Source organism: Amphiura filiformis, chromosome 1 (genome assembly GCF_039555335.1).
Source record: "Amphiura filiformis chromosome 1, Afil_fr2py, whole genome shotgun sequence".
NCBI classification, from domain to species: Eukaryota; Metazoa; Echinodermata; class Ophiuroidea; order Amphilepidida; family Amphiuridae; genus Amphiura; species Amphiura filiformis.
The window spans coordinates 84,670,474-84,687,759 of record NC_092628.1 but is presented as its reverse complement, the minus strand read 5'-3'; the positions used below and the strand labels follow the sequence as shown (position 1 = coordinate 84,687,759).

At 39.0% G+C, this 17,286-nt stretch overlaps 1 protein-coding gene across 1 annotated transcript; it reads right to left on the bottom strand.

Annotated features, from left to right (window-relative positions):
• Positions 1-2,704: 2,704 nt before the first annotated feature.
• On the bottom strand, positions 2,705-15,617 carry LOC140163719 (acetylcholinesterase-like). The gene is made up of 8 exons (XM_072187036.1): positions 15,243-15,617; positions 14,758-14,917; positions 14,192-14,269; positions 10,026-10,144; positions 6,461-6,628; positions 5,137-5,744; positions 4,379-4,566; positions 2,705-2,823 (listed from the first exon to the last, which is right to left on the bottom strand). The coding sequence occupies exons 1-8, from the start codon at positions 15,615-15,617 to the stop codon at positions 2,705-2,707; spliced, it is 1,815 nt and encodes a 604-aa protein (XP_072043137.1).
• Between the last annotated feature and the right edge of the window lie 1,669 nt (positions 15,618-17,286).

Sequence of the window (17,286 nt, the reverse complement as noted above, 5' to 3'; positions counted from 1 at the left end):
AATATGACCAATGTCGTGCTACCGTTGCCGTAATTACCTGTGGAAATGACGTCATGGTTATTTGTGCTCAATTGTCGTCATTCTTCATTGTGTTACTGGGACGTAATTGCCACAGGCAATTTTGGTGCAGCAACACGGGTTGCGGGACCACAATGCAATCGGCGCGTACCAACGTATTATGCTAATTATTCACATTTTCGTTTTTTACATGAATGCATAAAGGCCTTTAACATTGTAAGTAGGGTCGGTTGGGAAGATAATTTATATCCTAAACCAATGGGGTTATCCCCCTTTAATTGTGATACTGAATTTGACATTGAACTAATATTTGCAAAGATAAGACCGGTTTTTGGTCATAAACATGGTATCGTGCAATTGCCCTATAGTGATCTGTTTAGAGATAAGTTGCATTTGATCCATAATGATAATAATACCTAACACATTACAAAAAAAGTGATTGCCCCTTTTTAGGAGACAATGACTCAAAACGTTCATGTTTACATTCAATTATCAACATCAGATATGCACATACTATTGTTGTCATCTTTAAGGTAAAGAAAATAAGCTAAACACAAAAATTCCTAATTTTCACAGATTACTACTTATTTACACGAAGTGTACTTACACTTCAATCTCTGTATTCTATTCATATCGTAATGCAGGAATCGCGTGAATCGCATTAATACACATTTATAAATTGTCTCATTTTGAAAGTAAAATCATGATATATGGATGTTATGGCTCTTAATCTACCAAACCTTATGTTTTTTTGGCAACCATAATATTTGGGAAGAACTGAAATACAATTTATTTTAAGCAGTATGTTAACCTAGGTTTTTAGTCAAAATCAAAAGCATGCTGTATTGAAGTAGGCATAGGGTCCGGTGACCATTAAATTTCAAGCGCGTCGCCCTCTATTGACCAGATCAGATGTTAGTCTTTGTTCCATCCGCCTTTTTCTCCTTCATGACGAATGAACACAGTCCAGCTTGGAACCAAGACTAGTAATATAGAACGCCTTTTTTAACGCCGTATAAACGCACGGTCCACCGAGCGGTCCACGCACCGTAATTCACTTACATCTTATTTTAAGCGTACACGTAGCAGGAATATCATAAAGGAGTATCAGTCCCGGTATCAGTATGCTGTTAAAATTATATCATGATGCAGTCATGTCTACAGTAGAATTCAACTCGACCTTTGCAGGACTTAAACCCCATTAAAAGCTATTAAACCAAGATAACACTCATTGAAAACAGCTCAACTGAATAAATCATATCTTCTCTGGTTAAATATACACAACATATGTGTCTGCTTTACACGTACAATGGAGCAATGAGCTAGGATTATACTTTCAGTTGGGTGAACGATTATAAAGCGAGCGCTAGAGAACAATTGTGTGTGGTCTTTGTTTACGAAATGAGACAATACGTGCTTATTGTTAACCAGCGTTCTTGAAAATAAGAAACATGGTGGTTTGCAGACTTAACACGGTTTGGAAATAATTTCTTCATATTTTTTGGTGTTATCTGTCGTTTACATATCCTTCCTAAAACACCAAAGTACGCATATTTCCAAACATCTAAATTAGCTAAAAATTTAGGACATGTTACAAAACTATATTGTCTAGAATTTTAGAAGAGTACTTTTAATATTGGCCGGTTATTTTTCACACAGCGACGTTAACTAGGCAATGTACTATTACCTATAACATTAACTAAAGCACCAAAGTACGCATATTTCCAAAAATCTAAATTAGCTAAAAATTTAGGACATGTTACAAAACTATATTTTCTAGAACTTTAGAAGAGTACTTTTAATATTGGCCGGTTATTTTTCACACAGCGACGTTAACTAGGCACATCCCCATACTTTTAACGTAGGCTATTTGTAGAGGTCACGCGTCAATGGGAAAGAGCACTGTGTATTGTGTATAGGAAAACGGACAGTAACCATGGTAACTGCAGTATGTTGTAGTACAAACTTACGGAATGTTCGTGTATGTATCTATTTCATCGAAGTGAAATTCCTGGATCTACCCATAATGCAAAGGGGCAAATATATATATGAACTATAGTGTACGTTGTTTGTTTCCGTGTTCCTTTCTGTAATTAGATAATTAATTGTATATGTAAATGCGCACCTAATGTTACTTTTCGTTTCTTTTTGCCCTTATTTTAAAAACAAAATCGTCCTAAATGATTTTGACATTGATCATAAAGCCCACAAGTTTTTACAATAATCCTCTCTGGAGTTAAAAGCCAAAAACGAAATAAAGATGTTATCCAGGGATGTTATATTTAGCATTTCGCTCAGACAATAAAAGAAATATTGGCCAATCTGGCATATTAACTGTAAATCGCCGCCCATCTCCCATCCCCAAATTCAATGTTGATGAAAGCAATCTTGACACTGGGCTCCCAACATTGGTTGAGGGAGGATGGGAGAGGGAAGAGGAAATGTGAAGGTTTGTACATCAACATAGTTATCCTAATTTCACTGAATTAGCAGAGCGGCAATTGTAGAGTTCCAACATATTGTCAAAGTGTACCAACTAGTTTTTCATTGATTGTAGCAGCAGTGGGAAAAAAAGAAATTACAAATCGAATTTTGAATGAATGTAATAATTATTTGATAAATTCAGTTAAACTTTGTATCTTGCGTTCAGTGAGACGAGCAACAATTTAAAAAAAGTTTATTTCCGTCACGGGTGTTGTTTTTCTGTTGTCTCGTCCATCTCATTTCCATTACAGGATGTCTCATCTGCTCCGCACGTTGTCTCTCTTGACCAACGACGCTCACTTTTGCATCTTTTAAGATCATCTGGAAATAAAAATAGGTTTGGAATTTGCAGATTCATACGCAGTGGTAATGCAATGAGAGTGATTTAAAATTAGTCTTCGACAGCACTACACTTTATACTAACGTGGCGTTGGATGCTACCTGCCTACGGTGCCATATTTCCAGTGGACTTCGGTTGTATATATAAATGCGCATATATAAATGCGCACGTGACCAGATGGCCAGTGCCATGTTCGTGTTACCTCACTATCAATCACTGAAATTGCGACCACAGTTCCAGGTGGTGGCCGAATTGCATTCTCTAAATTCAGTAAATTTTCATCGTCAACCGTGTAATTGAATGGGATTATTTTGAAATTTTAAAACGCTTGAAATATCACAAACAAATAGGCCTATGTTGATAAATAATATAAATACAAGCTAAAACCGTTGGGGTTCGATAATGAACCCCACAAAATTAACCGACTATAGAGTGTATGCAATAAACCCAAGCGGAACGAGAGTTGCTAAGTAACCGCTAACCGAACCATAAACACATGCATGATCAGAGAGCGAGTCTTCAATTTCCCCATAGCTTCCCACGTTGTACACGTCAGTCGAATTTGGCGGTGTTCGTTTGTTTGTCCTCCAAGTTATAGCATTGTTCACTTTGTGTTGAACATTGTAAGTGGGCCTCACTAATGACATAAAGGTTACTGTTATATCATGTCAAGAGGCCACTTTCATGAATAAGCTAAACAGCCTATGTGGAGGAATTGTATGCATGAGCAATCACACCAATGACGTAGTAATGAATACCCTCTATATTGGAAAATGCCATACGGCCGGGCGGTTTCACAAGTTGCCGGCTCGATCATGTCATCCGCCGCCTGCACAGTTCTGACCTTGTCCCTTTCATACTTTCATGCCGTTGCGACAAGAGGCATGACTTATCAGCCATTCACAAGTCTTGATTGTGTCTGTTTGTCTACAATGCGCGTGTGTCACGCCGCTCGGCAGCTAGCAGCATGATAGTATGAAACCAGCACTACGTCATAGATATGGCCAATTGGCACGCCCATTTAGCACGGAAATTATGAAATATAAGTTTGTAAATCAGCTATATCTAGCTTTTCCGTAGTTAATTTTTTTTTCCGTGATGGAAAACGTTAATAAAGAGTTTATCTTTCGGGTCCAGTTATTTTACCCTTTGCAATCAATGCCACTATTTTGCAAAAGCAATTTTCCTTGCGACCTGTCATTTTCCCCTATACTTTTGCACGGGGAGTTTATGTACATCCGGGTACCTTATATCGTTTAATACGGTATGGCGACTTGTAGATGTCACGTGCGCATTTATATATGCGCATTTATATATACAACCGAAGTCCACTGATTACAGGCCGTCTCTATGCGATATGCAATGCAATAGGTCCTACAAATGCAATATAAGGCAGGGGAATTTTCATATCGATACGCATGGATTATTGCTAGGATTCTATGAGCATCGCAAGCCCCATGTTCACATCCCCGCCACTTGGGTGCGAGGCAAAACAAGATTAATAATCAGCATTGTATATTGCCTTGATAACCTCACCTATCAAAATATTGAGTCTGGGAATGACATCATTCCAGAGAGCACACTCCTTTGCCTTTAGAGCGTTCCCATTGCGCATGCTTAGAGACAAGTCCTTAAAAGCCGGCTCTTCAATGGTAAACTGTGGCCATTGAGTATGTTTGTCACGAGATGTTAGTTCGTCATCTACAGATGCCAAGTTTGGATTGCTGAAAACAAGAACAGCACAAGCGTCTAAATATTTGGAGAATATTGGAATGTAAACCTCAGTTGGGTAGCGTGTTTGTGGGTTTAACCCTTCTAAGTTTACAAAAATATACCTGCACTGGACACCTTAAAGATCTATCTGTCCTCTACCTCTTAAAATATCAAAGGAGAGACATTTTCTGTACAAAATATTTTGCCCAAATGCACAACCAAGAGATCAATAGTTATATTATAGGCCGATTTGATCACATCATGTCTATATTGCATAAATCATGTCATATGAAACATGTATTAAGTAACAGTCTCTGAAGAATGTAAATTGCTGTTCTCAGTGTCTACTACTAGCGGTGTACATGCCGAATTCGATAGTTTCTCTCGCGTGATAAGAAAAAAAGTGCTGACGAACGTACTTTTATTCTAGCTTTATTTTGATGTCCGATATTATCTTTATCATATCATGCTTTCACGTTTGCAATTTGTTCGCTCCAGTAGCATCTGGCACATACCATGGAAATAAGTTTATCTGTTTAATGACTTTAATGACTTTATATCAGTATAAGAATTCAACTAACCCAGATTTGGCGAAGTTTGACCAATACCGAATAACTTTGACCGTCATATCAACTTCCTCCTCTGACAATCTTATATCGCTGCCTTTATTGAAATGAGCCCCAAAAGTAAAAAGCAAATCCGAACAATGTATAGCACCTTCCCATGTTGTATTAAAATACGTCATGGACGAGACGTGATTAAGGCGATATCTATAAACCTGACGACCAGCCTTTGCTAGTGCTTCTGTTACCATGTTACCAGGGCATAAAAAGTAGACATCCGTTAGTATTTTGTTCAAATCGTCCAAATAGTTTCTGTCCGAGTAATCAAAGCCACGATTATCTAAGTAAAACGTCTTGATCACAGATTCAATGACGGAATCTGACATTGTTATGTCTTTGAGATAACTGTGGAAAGTTTCGGCATTGATGTGTGGCCTTTGCTGGGAGAAGAAGCTTATCAAAGTTAAAAACATGCCATCGTCTGCTGTCTCGCCGACTATGGCATTGATGTTATCATGGATCAAACCTTTGGTAAGAAGCTCAGCCGCGTGATCAAGCAAAAAATGACCATCAATAGTAGGACCGAAAAATGTCATGTCATTGTCGTTTTCCACGCGATCGCCAACCTAATAAAGAGAAAGATATTTTATTTAACATTACTGATTAATATGCTGTTAATATCTTGGATATAAGTTGGATCAAAGTATTAAAAGAATATCTTGATTGGATGATACACAAATATTAACTATCTATAAGTATGATGGTTGCAATGTTAGTCACGAAGAGCAAGATGAAGTGGAATAAATACATCTTTAACCAAGTGATTACAGTTAGTATCTGTTTGAATTGTTTTATATCACCATGATCAAGAATATTTCAGATTTACAACACGACACTTCTATCACTTCTAACTTAATCAGCGATGTCATGAGGCGCAGTCTCTTTCCTGCACGTAAAGGACACGCATAGTGTGTCTGATTAAGGTGGTTTGTTACGTATGTGGCATTAGCCTCTTTGTGATAATAAAAACTTTCGGCGGTGGTTGATGATAAAAATATCAAATACGCCTATTATGCTTAAATTCTAAAGTGACCATAAGTATGTCTATCATGGCAAACCTGAACGGTTCTTTTAACCACCATTTAACGGAATGGAAGTAGTTTCTTGAGTCTATTATCAGACGTGACCGAGTGGCCCCGGGGAGTGGCCGTGCTCAAACAACCACCACGTGACTTCTGCTAATAAGTATTATGGGGCCATCATGTACCTGATCCTTTGCACACATTCAAGCGAAAGACAATATTTGAGGACATGTTTGATAAAGCTACACCACAATACTCACCTGTGGCGTTACTTTTACAATGTCAATAGCCGGTATATCTTGTAGACATTGAATAAGTTCTTCGTTTGATGCTTGTTGACATCCCAGAAGAGATCCAATATAAGAAGCTTTCTTCTTGTATGAGCCAGGAGTCCTGCTATATGCCCACTTAGCTGCCGCCGTACCACTCTGTCGAGATACATTGACCAGAAAAGAAGACAAATAATTGTAGTTTATGAAATACTAATATTGCTGCACCAAATTGGAGTACATTTAAAATAGTTCACTATGCGCATAAATCAGAATCAATCAGTGGAGACACGGTGGAAGTTATTTGTTTTAATTGACAAACTCTGATAAATCTTACCAAATGTTGACTGCTATATCTGTGTTGTAATCAGCAACAACAACGTGGTATTTTAAGAATGGTATTTGGCGTATCAGATGCTCATTTTGCATACTCTGGCTATTACATTTATCACTGTTTATACATAGAACTCTGATTTGTATTAACTTGTGCAAGTAGTAATAGTTAAATACCACATACCGAGAATGGCATAGATAAGCTTCGACAACTACGGGAAATCGTAGCGTTCATCTAAAAGACTTCGACACTCATCAGGATATAGAGGCCAAAATCAAAGAGAATACAGATAAAGGCATGGCCACACGCAAAGCACTGAAAATAGTGTTAGCTAAACATCGAACCTAAGTTTGCCGGTCTTTTCCAACAAGATGACGATGATGAGGAGATGAAACATGCTGAAGAAAGCGATGATTAAAGCGCATTTGAGTTGACGATATTATCTGGAAACTTCTAGTTAAAGTAAAAAAAGACGCAAAAAATTTCACGCATCTTATGTTTCTCTTTTGTTACTATACTATGAAGAATTTAAAAAAGAAAAACCACGGTTTTTAAAGAAAATTAAATCACTGTACAGTTGTTTCGCTTACATTTCTGCTCTTTTATACACCCATTCCTAAAATAAGATTGAGTTAAATGTTTTTTATTTATTTCATTATGCCTCCTGGTTCATCAATGCTTGCCCGGCGCGGTCTGTCTTTGGCGAGGCGTCTTTCAAAGCGAGCCACTGATCCAAAGTCAAATTGATACCTTTATGACCGGGTAACCTATTTTGGGTGACGTCGCGTTTGTAATAATCTGTAATGTTCACATAGATTTTATCTCTGGAGATTTGAACCACGATCTGACGACCCTCAAGGTCCGAAATATGGATCTGTAGCATCTCTCGATTGGTCGATATAGGTTTCTGTTCCATAGCGCTTTCCCTCCTTCTCCAAGACCGATTGTCATTTCCTAAACCATCTCTTTTCTTTTCACCTTTACTATCTGTTTGACGATCCGAATGTTCAGCGGCCAATATAACCAGCTGGTCGTTGTAATAAGATGAGTCGTCGTCATTATCGTTCCATTCCCCGAAGACGTGACTTTCTTTCCACTTGTCGTTTCACAAGCTACATCTTCACCGTAGACAGATTTATCGTTCCTATCCATATTTTCCTGACATGTTTATCGACCCACTAATACCCACTAATCAAGAAACAAATATTCTACACCAAACACGAAAACAATATTCTACACAATTTAAGATTACGCGAGAACGTCGAAAAAGACTAAGACCTCGCATACTTCGAAAAAGACTTTAGGTATCGGGAACGTCGAAAAAGATTTTATCGGGAACGTCTCTAAAGGTCCAAAGGATCGGAAACATCTCTAAAGACCTAAGGTATCGATAACGTCTCGAAAAGCCCAAGGTATTGGTCTCTAAATGCCCTATTACTACTTGTACACAATTTATTGATTGTCCACATCTGATCTTTTCAGTCACCGTACTAACTCTGTTTGCCCAAGTAATTTTTGACTCTGGGTTTCGCGATCAATAAACTGGTATATCCCAATTGTTCAATAAGTGAGAATCACAATTATAAATATGTTACATTCAATAATATAACGTATACTTTATTTTTTACTGTCACTAATTATTTAAACCTTTTTCATGACCATTTATTGAATTGTGATAAGTATCTGTAAATCTTCGTGTTCAACTGAATGCGTTCATCATGATTAATAACATATTTTTTTTATTTATCAAAAAATCGAGCAACTATAATTCGTATGATGTGTCGGCATTATTTACATGTGTACCACCCAAGGAGAAGGATAACACCTGGAAGGATAGAACAGAACTTAGTGTATCGCAAGTGTGCGGATTATTGGAACTGTGTTTGAACACTACTTATTTCATCTATAATGGCAAATTTTATAGACAGCGCCATGGTTGCGCGATGGGTTCACCTGTGTCACCGATCGTGGTTAATTTGTTCATTGAACAGTTTGAACGCACAGCTCTAGATTCGTTTACTGGCACGCCACCATCGCACTGGTTTCGCTACGTCGACGATACCCGGGAGCTAAGGAAGCTAAGTCGAAGCTAAGGAAAGATCAGCTTACCCCCTTCTTTGAACATAATAATGGTGTGAACGAGCACATCAAGTTTACCCAAGAACCTATCAAGAAGGAAAACTTGCCTTCCTGGACTGTTCGGTTCATGTCGCAAACGACAGTAAAGTTTCAATATCTGTATACCGCAAACCCACGCATACAGATCAGTACTTACTGTTCGACTCACACCACCCCTTAGTACACAAGCTGGGAGTTATTCGCATCCTGTTTCACAGAGCAGACACCATCTCTTCTAATGAGACCCTAAAGGAAGAAGAACAGGATCATCTGAAATCAGCGTTGGGTGTGTGCGGGTATCGCAAGTGGACTTTCTGTCAACAAAGCTGCCAAAGAATCCAACACTCGTGACATGAGAAGCGACGATACACCGGTTGAACGAAAGAACATCACCATCCCCTACGTGTCTGAACTGTCTGAAACACTTCGTTCAAACCAACTAACTCCTTGAGACAGAAGTTGGTTCACCCAAAGACAAGCCTCCTAAGGACAAACAAAGCAATTTAGTTTACACAATACAATGCAAGGACGCTGATTGCCAGGACTTGTACAATGTACATAGGTGAAACCAAACAGACATTAGCCAAACGCATGTACCAGCATAGACGTGCTAGTACTAGTTGCGGGGATCCAGCCGTGTTCACGTATTTGGACAGTACACATCACACTTTTGAAAACAAAGATGTTGTGATTTTAGACAGAGAACGCAGGTGGTTTGAAAGGGGCGTCACAGAAGCAATCTACGTTAAGAAAGAACAACCTTCACTAAACAGGGGAGGCGGTCTGCGCCATAACTTGGCGGGGGTTTACAATTCTGTCATCAAGAACATTCCTAAGAAGTTCGACTCAAGATCCACGACCTTTTGCCGCCAGATCATCAGACGGCCTGAAGATGCACCTTGGATAAGGTGCGATACTGTAGCATCTCAAATAAATATGAGTCCAGTTGATCAGTTTTATGTTCAATTTATTATATAATACGTTTGCGCCAGTGGCCAAGATTAGCTTACTCCCGAGGAAATTGGAATTTTCTTCGTACCTTTTTGTCCTATTGTGTATTCGGGTATTAAGTAGGAGTAAAAGGATTCCCAATGAATACGGTACCTGCATTATTGCTCCTGAAAAAAGTCCACGACTTAACGGAGACAGCGTCTGCAAACTAACACTAGAACCACCAGCACTCATTCCAAAAATCGTTACTCGGTCCGGACTACCACCAAAATCTGGGAAAAATAGGATGTTATAATATCAGAATCTTTACACTGCATGTTGAAATATCTTGAAAAAATGTCTTAATGTTGACGAGTGCGTTATTAAAAAATTCCAGCATTTATGGCGAAATAGAGGAGTCATGGAGTAGAGCTGTTTGGGCCCATATTTGTGAAAATCATGAAGAAAGAAACTAATTTATAAACCACGCTGCAACTGTAATTATGTATCTTCCTATTCCACAGGGGTTGATAATCCATATACCATGATAATTGAATTAGGGGGACAAACATACAAAACTGTCCACGTTTTTAAAGACCAAGCCAAAAAGTTGTATTTAGTATATGTATACATATATATAATGCCCAAACAGAGCTAACAAACTACAGCAATAAAACATTGGCTGTATGATTTATCATTTAATCGTTGTGGTTATTTCCATTTATGTCTAATTTTGACACGTTTTCTTTAAAAAGGTTACAAATCACCAGACAAAAGTCCAATAGCAGTATCCATGCTGCTATTTTACGAAAACACGGACCCGAATATCAGATGCGCCAAGGTCCATCACTCCCCGCAGCATAAAATTGAAATCCGCAGTCACAGGAATCAACGCTAATAAAATAATCCACAAAGCTGAGAAACAACTTTTGGATATTAGGATCAGAAATTGCTCGTTTACGATATCAAAATTACAAGACGAGCTGCAGAATTTGGAAACCAATTTTTTTACCGCCATAAGCGATCAAGAGAAACAGGAAGTAGAACAACATCTCTCGCGCATGCGCAGTAAGGAATTTGACAAAGTGAAATGTAAACAACGTGAGAAATTCGGTAAATTGGTGACAGTCAAGAAAGAGTTTTTGCTCAAACATTGAGCGGAAGAGAATGACATAGATAATAATAGACGGGTCATCAATAAATCGGACAGAATACTGAGTGATAATAAGAAATCTGTGCTAGAAAAAGGTCTCAACTACGCTGTTACGCCGCGGGAAATTCCGATGACAGATTACATCGTAAACACGGAAGTGGTATGCATGCGCGTATTTGGGGGGGGGGGGGGCTTTGGGGGCGCCAACCCACCGGGGTTAAAGCAAGGGGCGTCCAAAACGTAGGGACGGCGGAAGAAGAAGGGGCGGCAAACGAAGTGGCGGCGGAAGAAGAAGGGGCGGCAAAAAGAATTAGTAAAGAAAAAAGGGCGGAACAAATTTGAAAAGTATAAAAAATGTTGAAAAAATAATTGTACTATACATGAAAATGTGTTGCTTTTAGGGCGCTAACGCTTATAATCCAGAGCGGATGTTGTTAAGTGCCTTCGTAAATCTAAAGTGCCACCCAGTAACATCAATAAAGGTGAGCATAAAGCTCTGTTTGACTTGAAAAAAGATGATAAGATCACGATCTTACCGGCCGACAAAGGTCGAGCCACAGTAGTGCTTAATACCAGTGACTATGAAGATAAGATGGAGTCTTTGTTCAATGATCAAACCACATACCAAAAGCTAGCCAAAGATCCTATGCCAGCATACAAACGCGAGTTGATTGGCATTATACGCGAATGGCAACACACGGGCCCTATTCCTCAAGACATCAAACATAAAATCTACCCAATAACCGAGGAAGTTCCTAAAGTGTACGGCACTCCCAAAATCCATAATACTGAACACCACATTCACAACAGTGGTGAGTTCGTGGACAAACTTAAGAACTAAGAAGTACCACCGGGACAAAAGCTGATATATTTTGATGTCTCTGCCCTGTTCACAAGTATACCCATACCGGACGCGATTGAAGCAGTCAATGATAAGCTGGAGAAGGACGCCACGCTAAAGGATCGCACTCCTCTCAAAATCAACCATATCCTGGAACTCCTCATTTTTTACCTCAATACCACTTACTTCGTATACAAAGGACAATACTACAAACAAACCCATGGTGTGGCGATGGGTTCCCCAGTCTCCCCCATTGTAGCCAATCTGTACATGGAGCGTTTTGAGACCAAGGCTCTTCTTACGGCCACTCCCCCCCCGTGGAAATGGTTTCGTTATGTCAATGACACGTTCATCCTCATCCATGAATATGACATTGATGGTTTTACAGCGCACATCAATAGTCTCGACAAGAACATTAAATTCACCAACGAACCTGAACAAGAGGGTAAACTCCCCTTCCTAGACACTTGTATCCACGTTGAGGATGACGGTAGCACCAAAGTCACCATATACCGCAAACCAACGTACACTGACCAATACTTGAACTTTGACTCGAACCACCATCTGGAGCATAAAAGGTCGGTGGTCAGAACACTGATGGATAGAGTGGACAAATTGGTCACCACAGACGAGGACAAACAACAGGAAGCTAGCCACGTTAAATATGCACTCAAGGCAAACGGCTATAAGACTTGGATATTCAAAACCCCCAAACCAAAGAAAAAGAAAGATCGCAAGGACTTTCTGAGAAGTTATCCTACATTTTCCGTGACCACGGGGTCAATGCTTACCACAAACCGGTCAATACCATCAGATCCTTTCTAGTTCATCCGAAGGACAAGACCCCCAACACCAACAAAATTAGCTGCCCCGAATGTGAGAACACTTATGTTGGCGAGACAAGTAGAACTCTAGGCACCCGGTTCAAAGAACACACTAGAACCACCATCCCCCGAACAGCAGTCACAAAGCTGATCACAAAGCTTATCACAAACATGACATCAGAATGGACGATGTGGAAGTCATTGGCAGGGAGGATCGGTTCTGGAACAGAAAGATCAGGGAAGCCATAAAGATAAAGACACTAAAATCTACACTCAACAGGGACGCCGGATACGACCTGCCCGCCATCTACAATGATCTGCTGACACTTAACCACCCATCGGGTGGTCAGGTGACCGGAGGATTGTAAACACTACGCTGAATGAAGACGCCGTGATGGTATCGCAAGCTACGTCGCTGCTAAGACTCTGAGAAAGGTAACTTTTTAAGCAAATTAATGTCAAGAATGACAGAGTCCAATATCAGTATCCATGCTGCTAAACATTAAAGTATTGTTAAAATTACTCTGCGTTATGCTGTGAGTTACATAACATACATAGAAGTGTATTACGGAGATTATACCTGTGGATACCCCGTTTCGTTCATGCCAGAGCTGTGTGTCAACCTAGTAATCATGGGCACCACTCCATCTTGCTTTATGATAATGTGCCTTAATGAATCCCATAATATGATTTTATGATTTAAAAAAGATCATGCTTAACATCAAGTGGGTGAAACGTATTCCAAACATACTGACAATCTGACCAACGCTACCCGTCATTACAACTGCATTCCTGATTGGCTCAATATATGATTATTATGAATTTAAATTGGGGAATTAGTCATGGGAAGGAAGAGCGAGGTACCAGATTTGGAGTCCCAAGGGATGAGGGAATGAACGGAAACGGGAATGACAATCTCTAAATGAACAAGGTGAAACAGAAATTACGTATCATAGGATTTATTATGAATTTACGTTAAACTGATCAAAATACAAGGTGTATGAATTAATATAAAACCTTACCAGAGTTACATCACATAAGTAGTATAATTTAATATGAATCACGTGCAAGACATGATGACACTAGAATCGTCATCATGTTACCAGTCTAACTATTCATCGTGAACCAAAGTTGAGTAGATGTGCATCAGTCGCAAGGCTAGCAAGGAGTGACGAATTTATTAACGGAGAAACAAATCATTGGTTCACTCAGTGCAATTGATGCACGGAATCGGATATAAAAACGTTCACTTGATGAATGGTTATTCATGGCTTTCTGCCCTATGATCAATAATCAATTATTGACTGAATTATCGTCACAACATGATATATAACCCTCTTTCTAACCAATCAAAATAGTTCTTAGATGAGAAAATCGGCAAGCAGTGGCCAGGGGGTTAATTCACGCTGTCTTTGTCTTTAAACCTATGATGTGATAAACCTTGATTTTGATAACTCTGTTCGTGTTTCACTTTGCCCCGATAGTCTGGAACAAAACTAATACTCGTATCATGACAACTTACCTGCGATATTGTCCCGTACCCATTTCATTGCTTCTATTTGATCCAACATGCCTACGTTACCAGGGGCTGCACTGTCCTCTGAAGGAAACAAGATCATACAAGAAGGTTGTCACAAAAGAAAGGCATCTTTTAGTACAGTCCATAATATGCAGCGAGGATTGATTAAAATCCGACTAATAAGCTAGATGTTTTATTATAGCAGTGAAAGAACAATCCATTCTTTTGGGTTTAAAAAAAATTGCGCGTCGTTGGTCGTTGGAAAATAAAGTCAGCTTAAGTTTTGAACTATTTTTGACATGAAAATTGTAGGTGTGGGATAACTTGAAGCGTTATTTGGGGGGTTCGAACAGGTTCTGAGCGGGACGCACTTGAGGTGTCGGACCCCGAAGATAATTCGAGGTGTCGAACTACCAATAAAACTAGGGATGTCGGGTAACACAAGTAACTTGATCGAGTCATCTTCTTTGCAAGCTAAAAACAATGTTGAAATTCTAATTAAAACAGGCAGACAACCAATCAAAAACAGAATGAATGACAGACAAAGAAAAGGAACAACTTCTCCTTACCTGTAGACAGGAATCCAAACGCCCCTAGTCTATAGTTTACAGTGACTACTATGACGTCACCGATAGCGACCAATGGAGATGGGTGTACGTTTTCTACAAGACCGGCTCCAGCAAAATAACCACCACCATGTATCCATATCATTACAGCAGCATTTATCGGCTTTTAAAAAATATCATGTTCGTATTTTGTATTATTATATTACCTCTCTCTTTTTGCAAACTTCCGTGATCTTCTTTATCATTGGTGCGTCCCTAATTGGATACTTTATATGTTTCCATTTACTTTGATTTTCTTTGCAGAAAATTTGCAGCAATCTGTCATTATTAATAATGTTATCTAATTGATGGAAATATAACTTTTATTTATAATGGATAGGTCTCTTGTCTGAATTCAATTAAAATAATGTAGTAACAGATTGTGTTACGTGATTGTGATAAAAACATATGCACAAATTTAATCGAGACTGGTATACATTTAGACCTACCTTAGGTGTTGGAACAAATACGTCCAAAAAAAGACAATCTTCGTCAAAAGGACCACCAAAAACTAAACGTAATGAATTCTCTTCTGGTTGTTGGCATCTATTACCCACTGCTGTTGCTTGTAATTCGCCACTCCATGTTTTCGGTATTGGAGGTTTGAAACGCAAAGGCCCTACTGGTGGCTCAGCATACGGTATACCCAGGAAGGCATCGATTGATGTTTTCAGTTGCAACTCCGGTGCCTCAAATGACAACTTTTTACCTACTATAGTGCCTTGTCTAGTGGATACTGCAGGGTTAGAATATACATTTCCAGCATAATAGCCAATACATACTATTGCAAGGAGACAATATTTTCCATACAAATTTGAATCCATTTTAAGCTTGAGTTGCTCTTATGGACCGTGAACAATGAAATCACATGTATATATTTATAGCACACAAATACTGTACTGAACCATCAGATAATGTATGATATAAACACATCACAAAAACTAAGTACCCCTCTATGAAATATCACGACTTAAAACTTGCGCGTTAACTTTTCACGCTGACATAACAAAAAGAATCATAGTCATGACATTCTAAACATTTTGATACCTCAAAATTCCTGAATACAAAAGCCAAGACTACCTTACCGTCGTTTTATCTTTTCAGTTTCTGTTTCCGTATCCGTAATAGTTTTTGTAAGTCATTGTTATTCTGAAGTGGTAGTCTCCCAGGTATGACCAATCTTTTATTCCAGCCTTTTGTTAGTTACTGAAAATTTAAAGCTCGTGAATTTCAGTTTTCGTTTTGGTAAGTTATATTGATTTTTTACATAAAACCTTGAGATGTGCGGTTGGGTGCTAATCTAGACAAAAGAAGAGTCTAAATTTTACGGTCCTAAATTCGCGGTAAATTGTACGGCTTCAATTGACTTGTGTTTGGTGTATATGCACTTACGCCTAGACGTAAGTGGCTTGTAAAAAAAGTCTTGCATTGAAATATATACTAACCATGTTGCCAAGTTATAAGCAAAAGTCTTTCATGTTGGCGATGATACGAGCGTACAAGTGGTGATTTGGTAATCATGTTTTATATTGAAATGCATTACAAATGAATTGCATTGGAGCAAAGATAATGTATTCTATTCATTCGTACCAATGGCAAGCTAATCTGATAATTGGTTGGGCCTATATGCAAGACTCGGGTTTATTTGAAATGTTTATTTTTGCAGAGCTTATTTTCAGTCATGGACGGGGTCATGGATCATACTGATAAATTTCGCAAGGGAGGGGGAGGGAGGGAGGGAGAGGGAAATACTTGAGACTGAACAAGTGAGAGTGGGAGGGGCGAGGAAGAAAGAGAGGAGAGGGAGAGACGGAAAGACTAGAAAGAGAAAGCTCGAGAGGAGAGAGTAGGGACCGGGGAGGGAGTGGGGAGCCTGATCACGGGGGGGGGCAGGAGGAAGCAAAATAGGGAGATAGACATTGATACGAGGGAAGGGCGACACTGTGGCCCTGCACAAGTGCATTGGGGCGCGACAGGCTCATAAGCGGACCTTTTGTGATTTAAAGGCTTATTTTCAACATTATCATTCGGATTGGCATACATTTTGTAAAATTAATATAGATCAATTTAGCAATGCAAAGACGAGAGGGCGCTGGACCATTAAAAATATCGGTCTTGTCTCTCCGCTTTTATTGACATAGGCATCTGCCTCTATTGAAATAAGCTGATTGGTACTTCAAAGTTAACAATGAAGTCAGATTACAGTAAATTTACTGAATCACTTGCGTTTTCGTATCTGAACAATAGACTTACGGAAACTGAAAAGATAAAAAGACCCTTAGTCCGTCAAAATTATGCTAATTATTCACATTAACGCTAGAAATGTTTTCGTTTCTTACATGGATGCATAAAGGAGGCGATATTTAACATTGTAAGTAGGGTCGGTAGCGGTAGGTAAGACAATCCATATCCTAAACCAATGGGGTTATCCCCCTTTAATTGTGATACTGAATTTGACATTGTACTAATATTTGCAAAGATAAGACCGGTTTT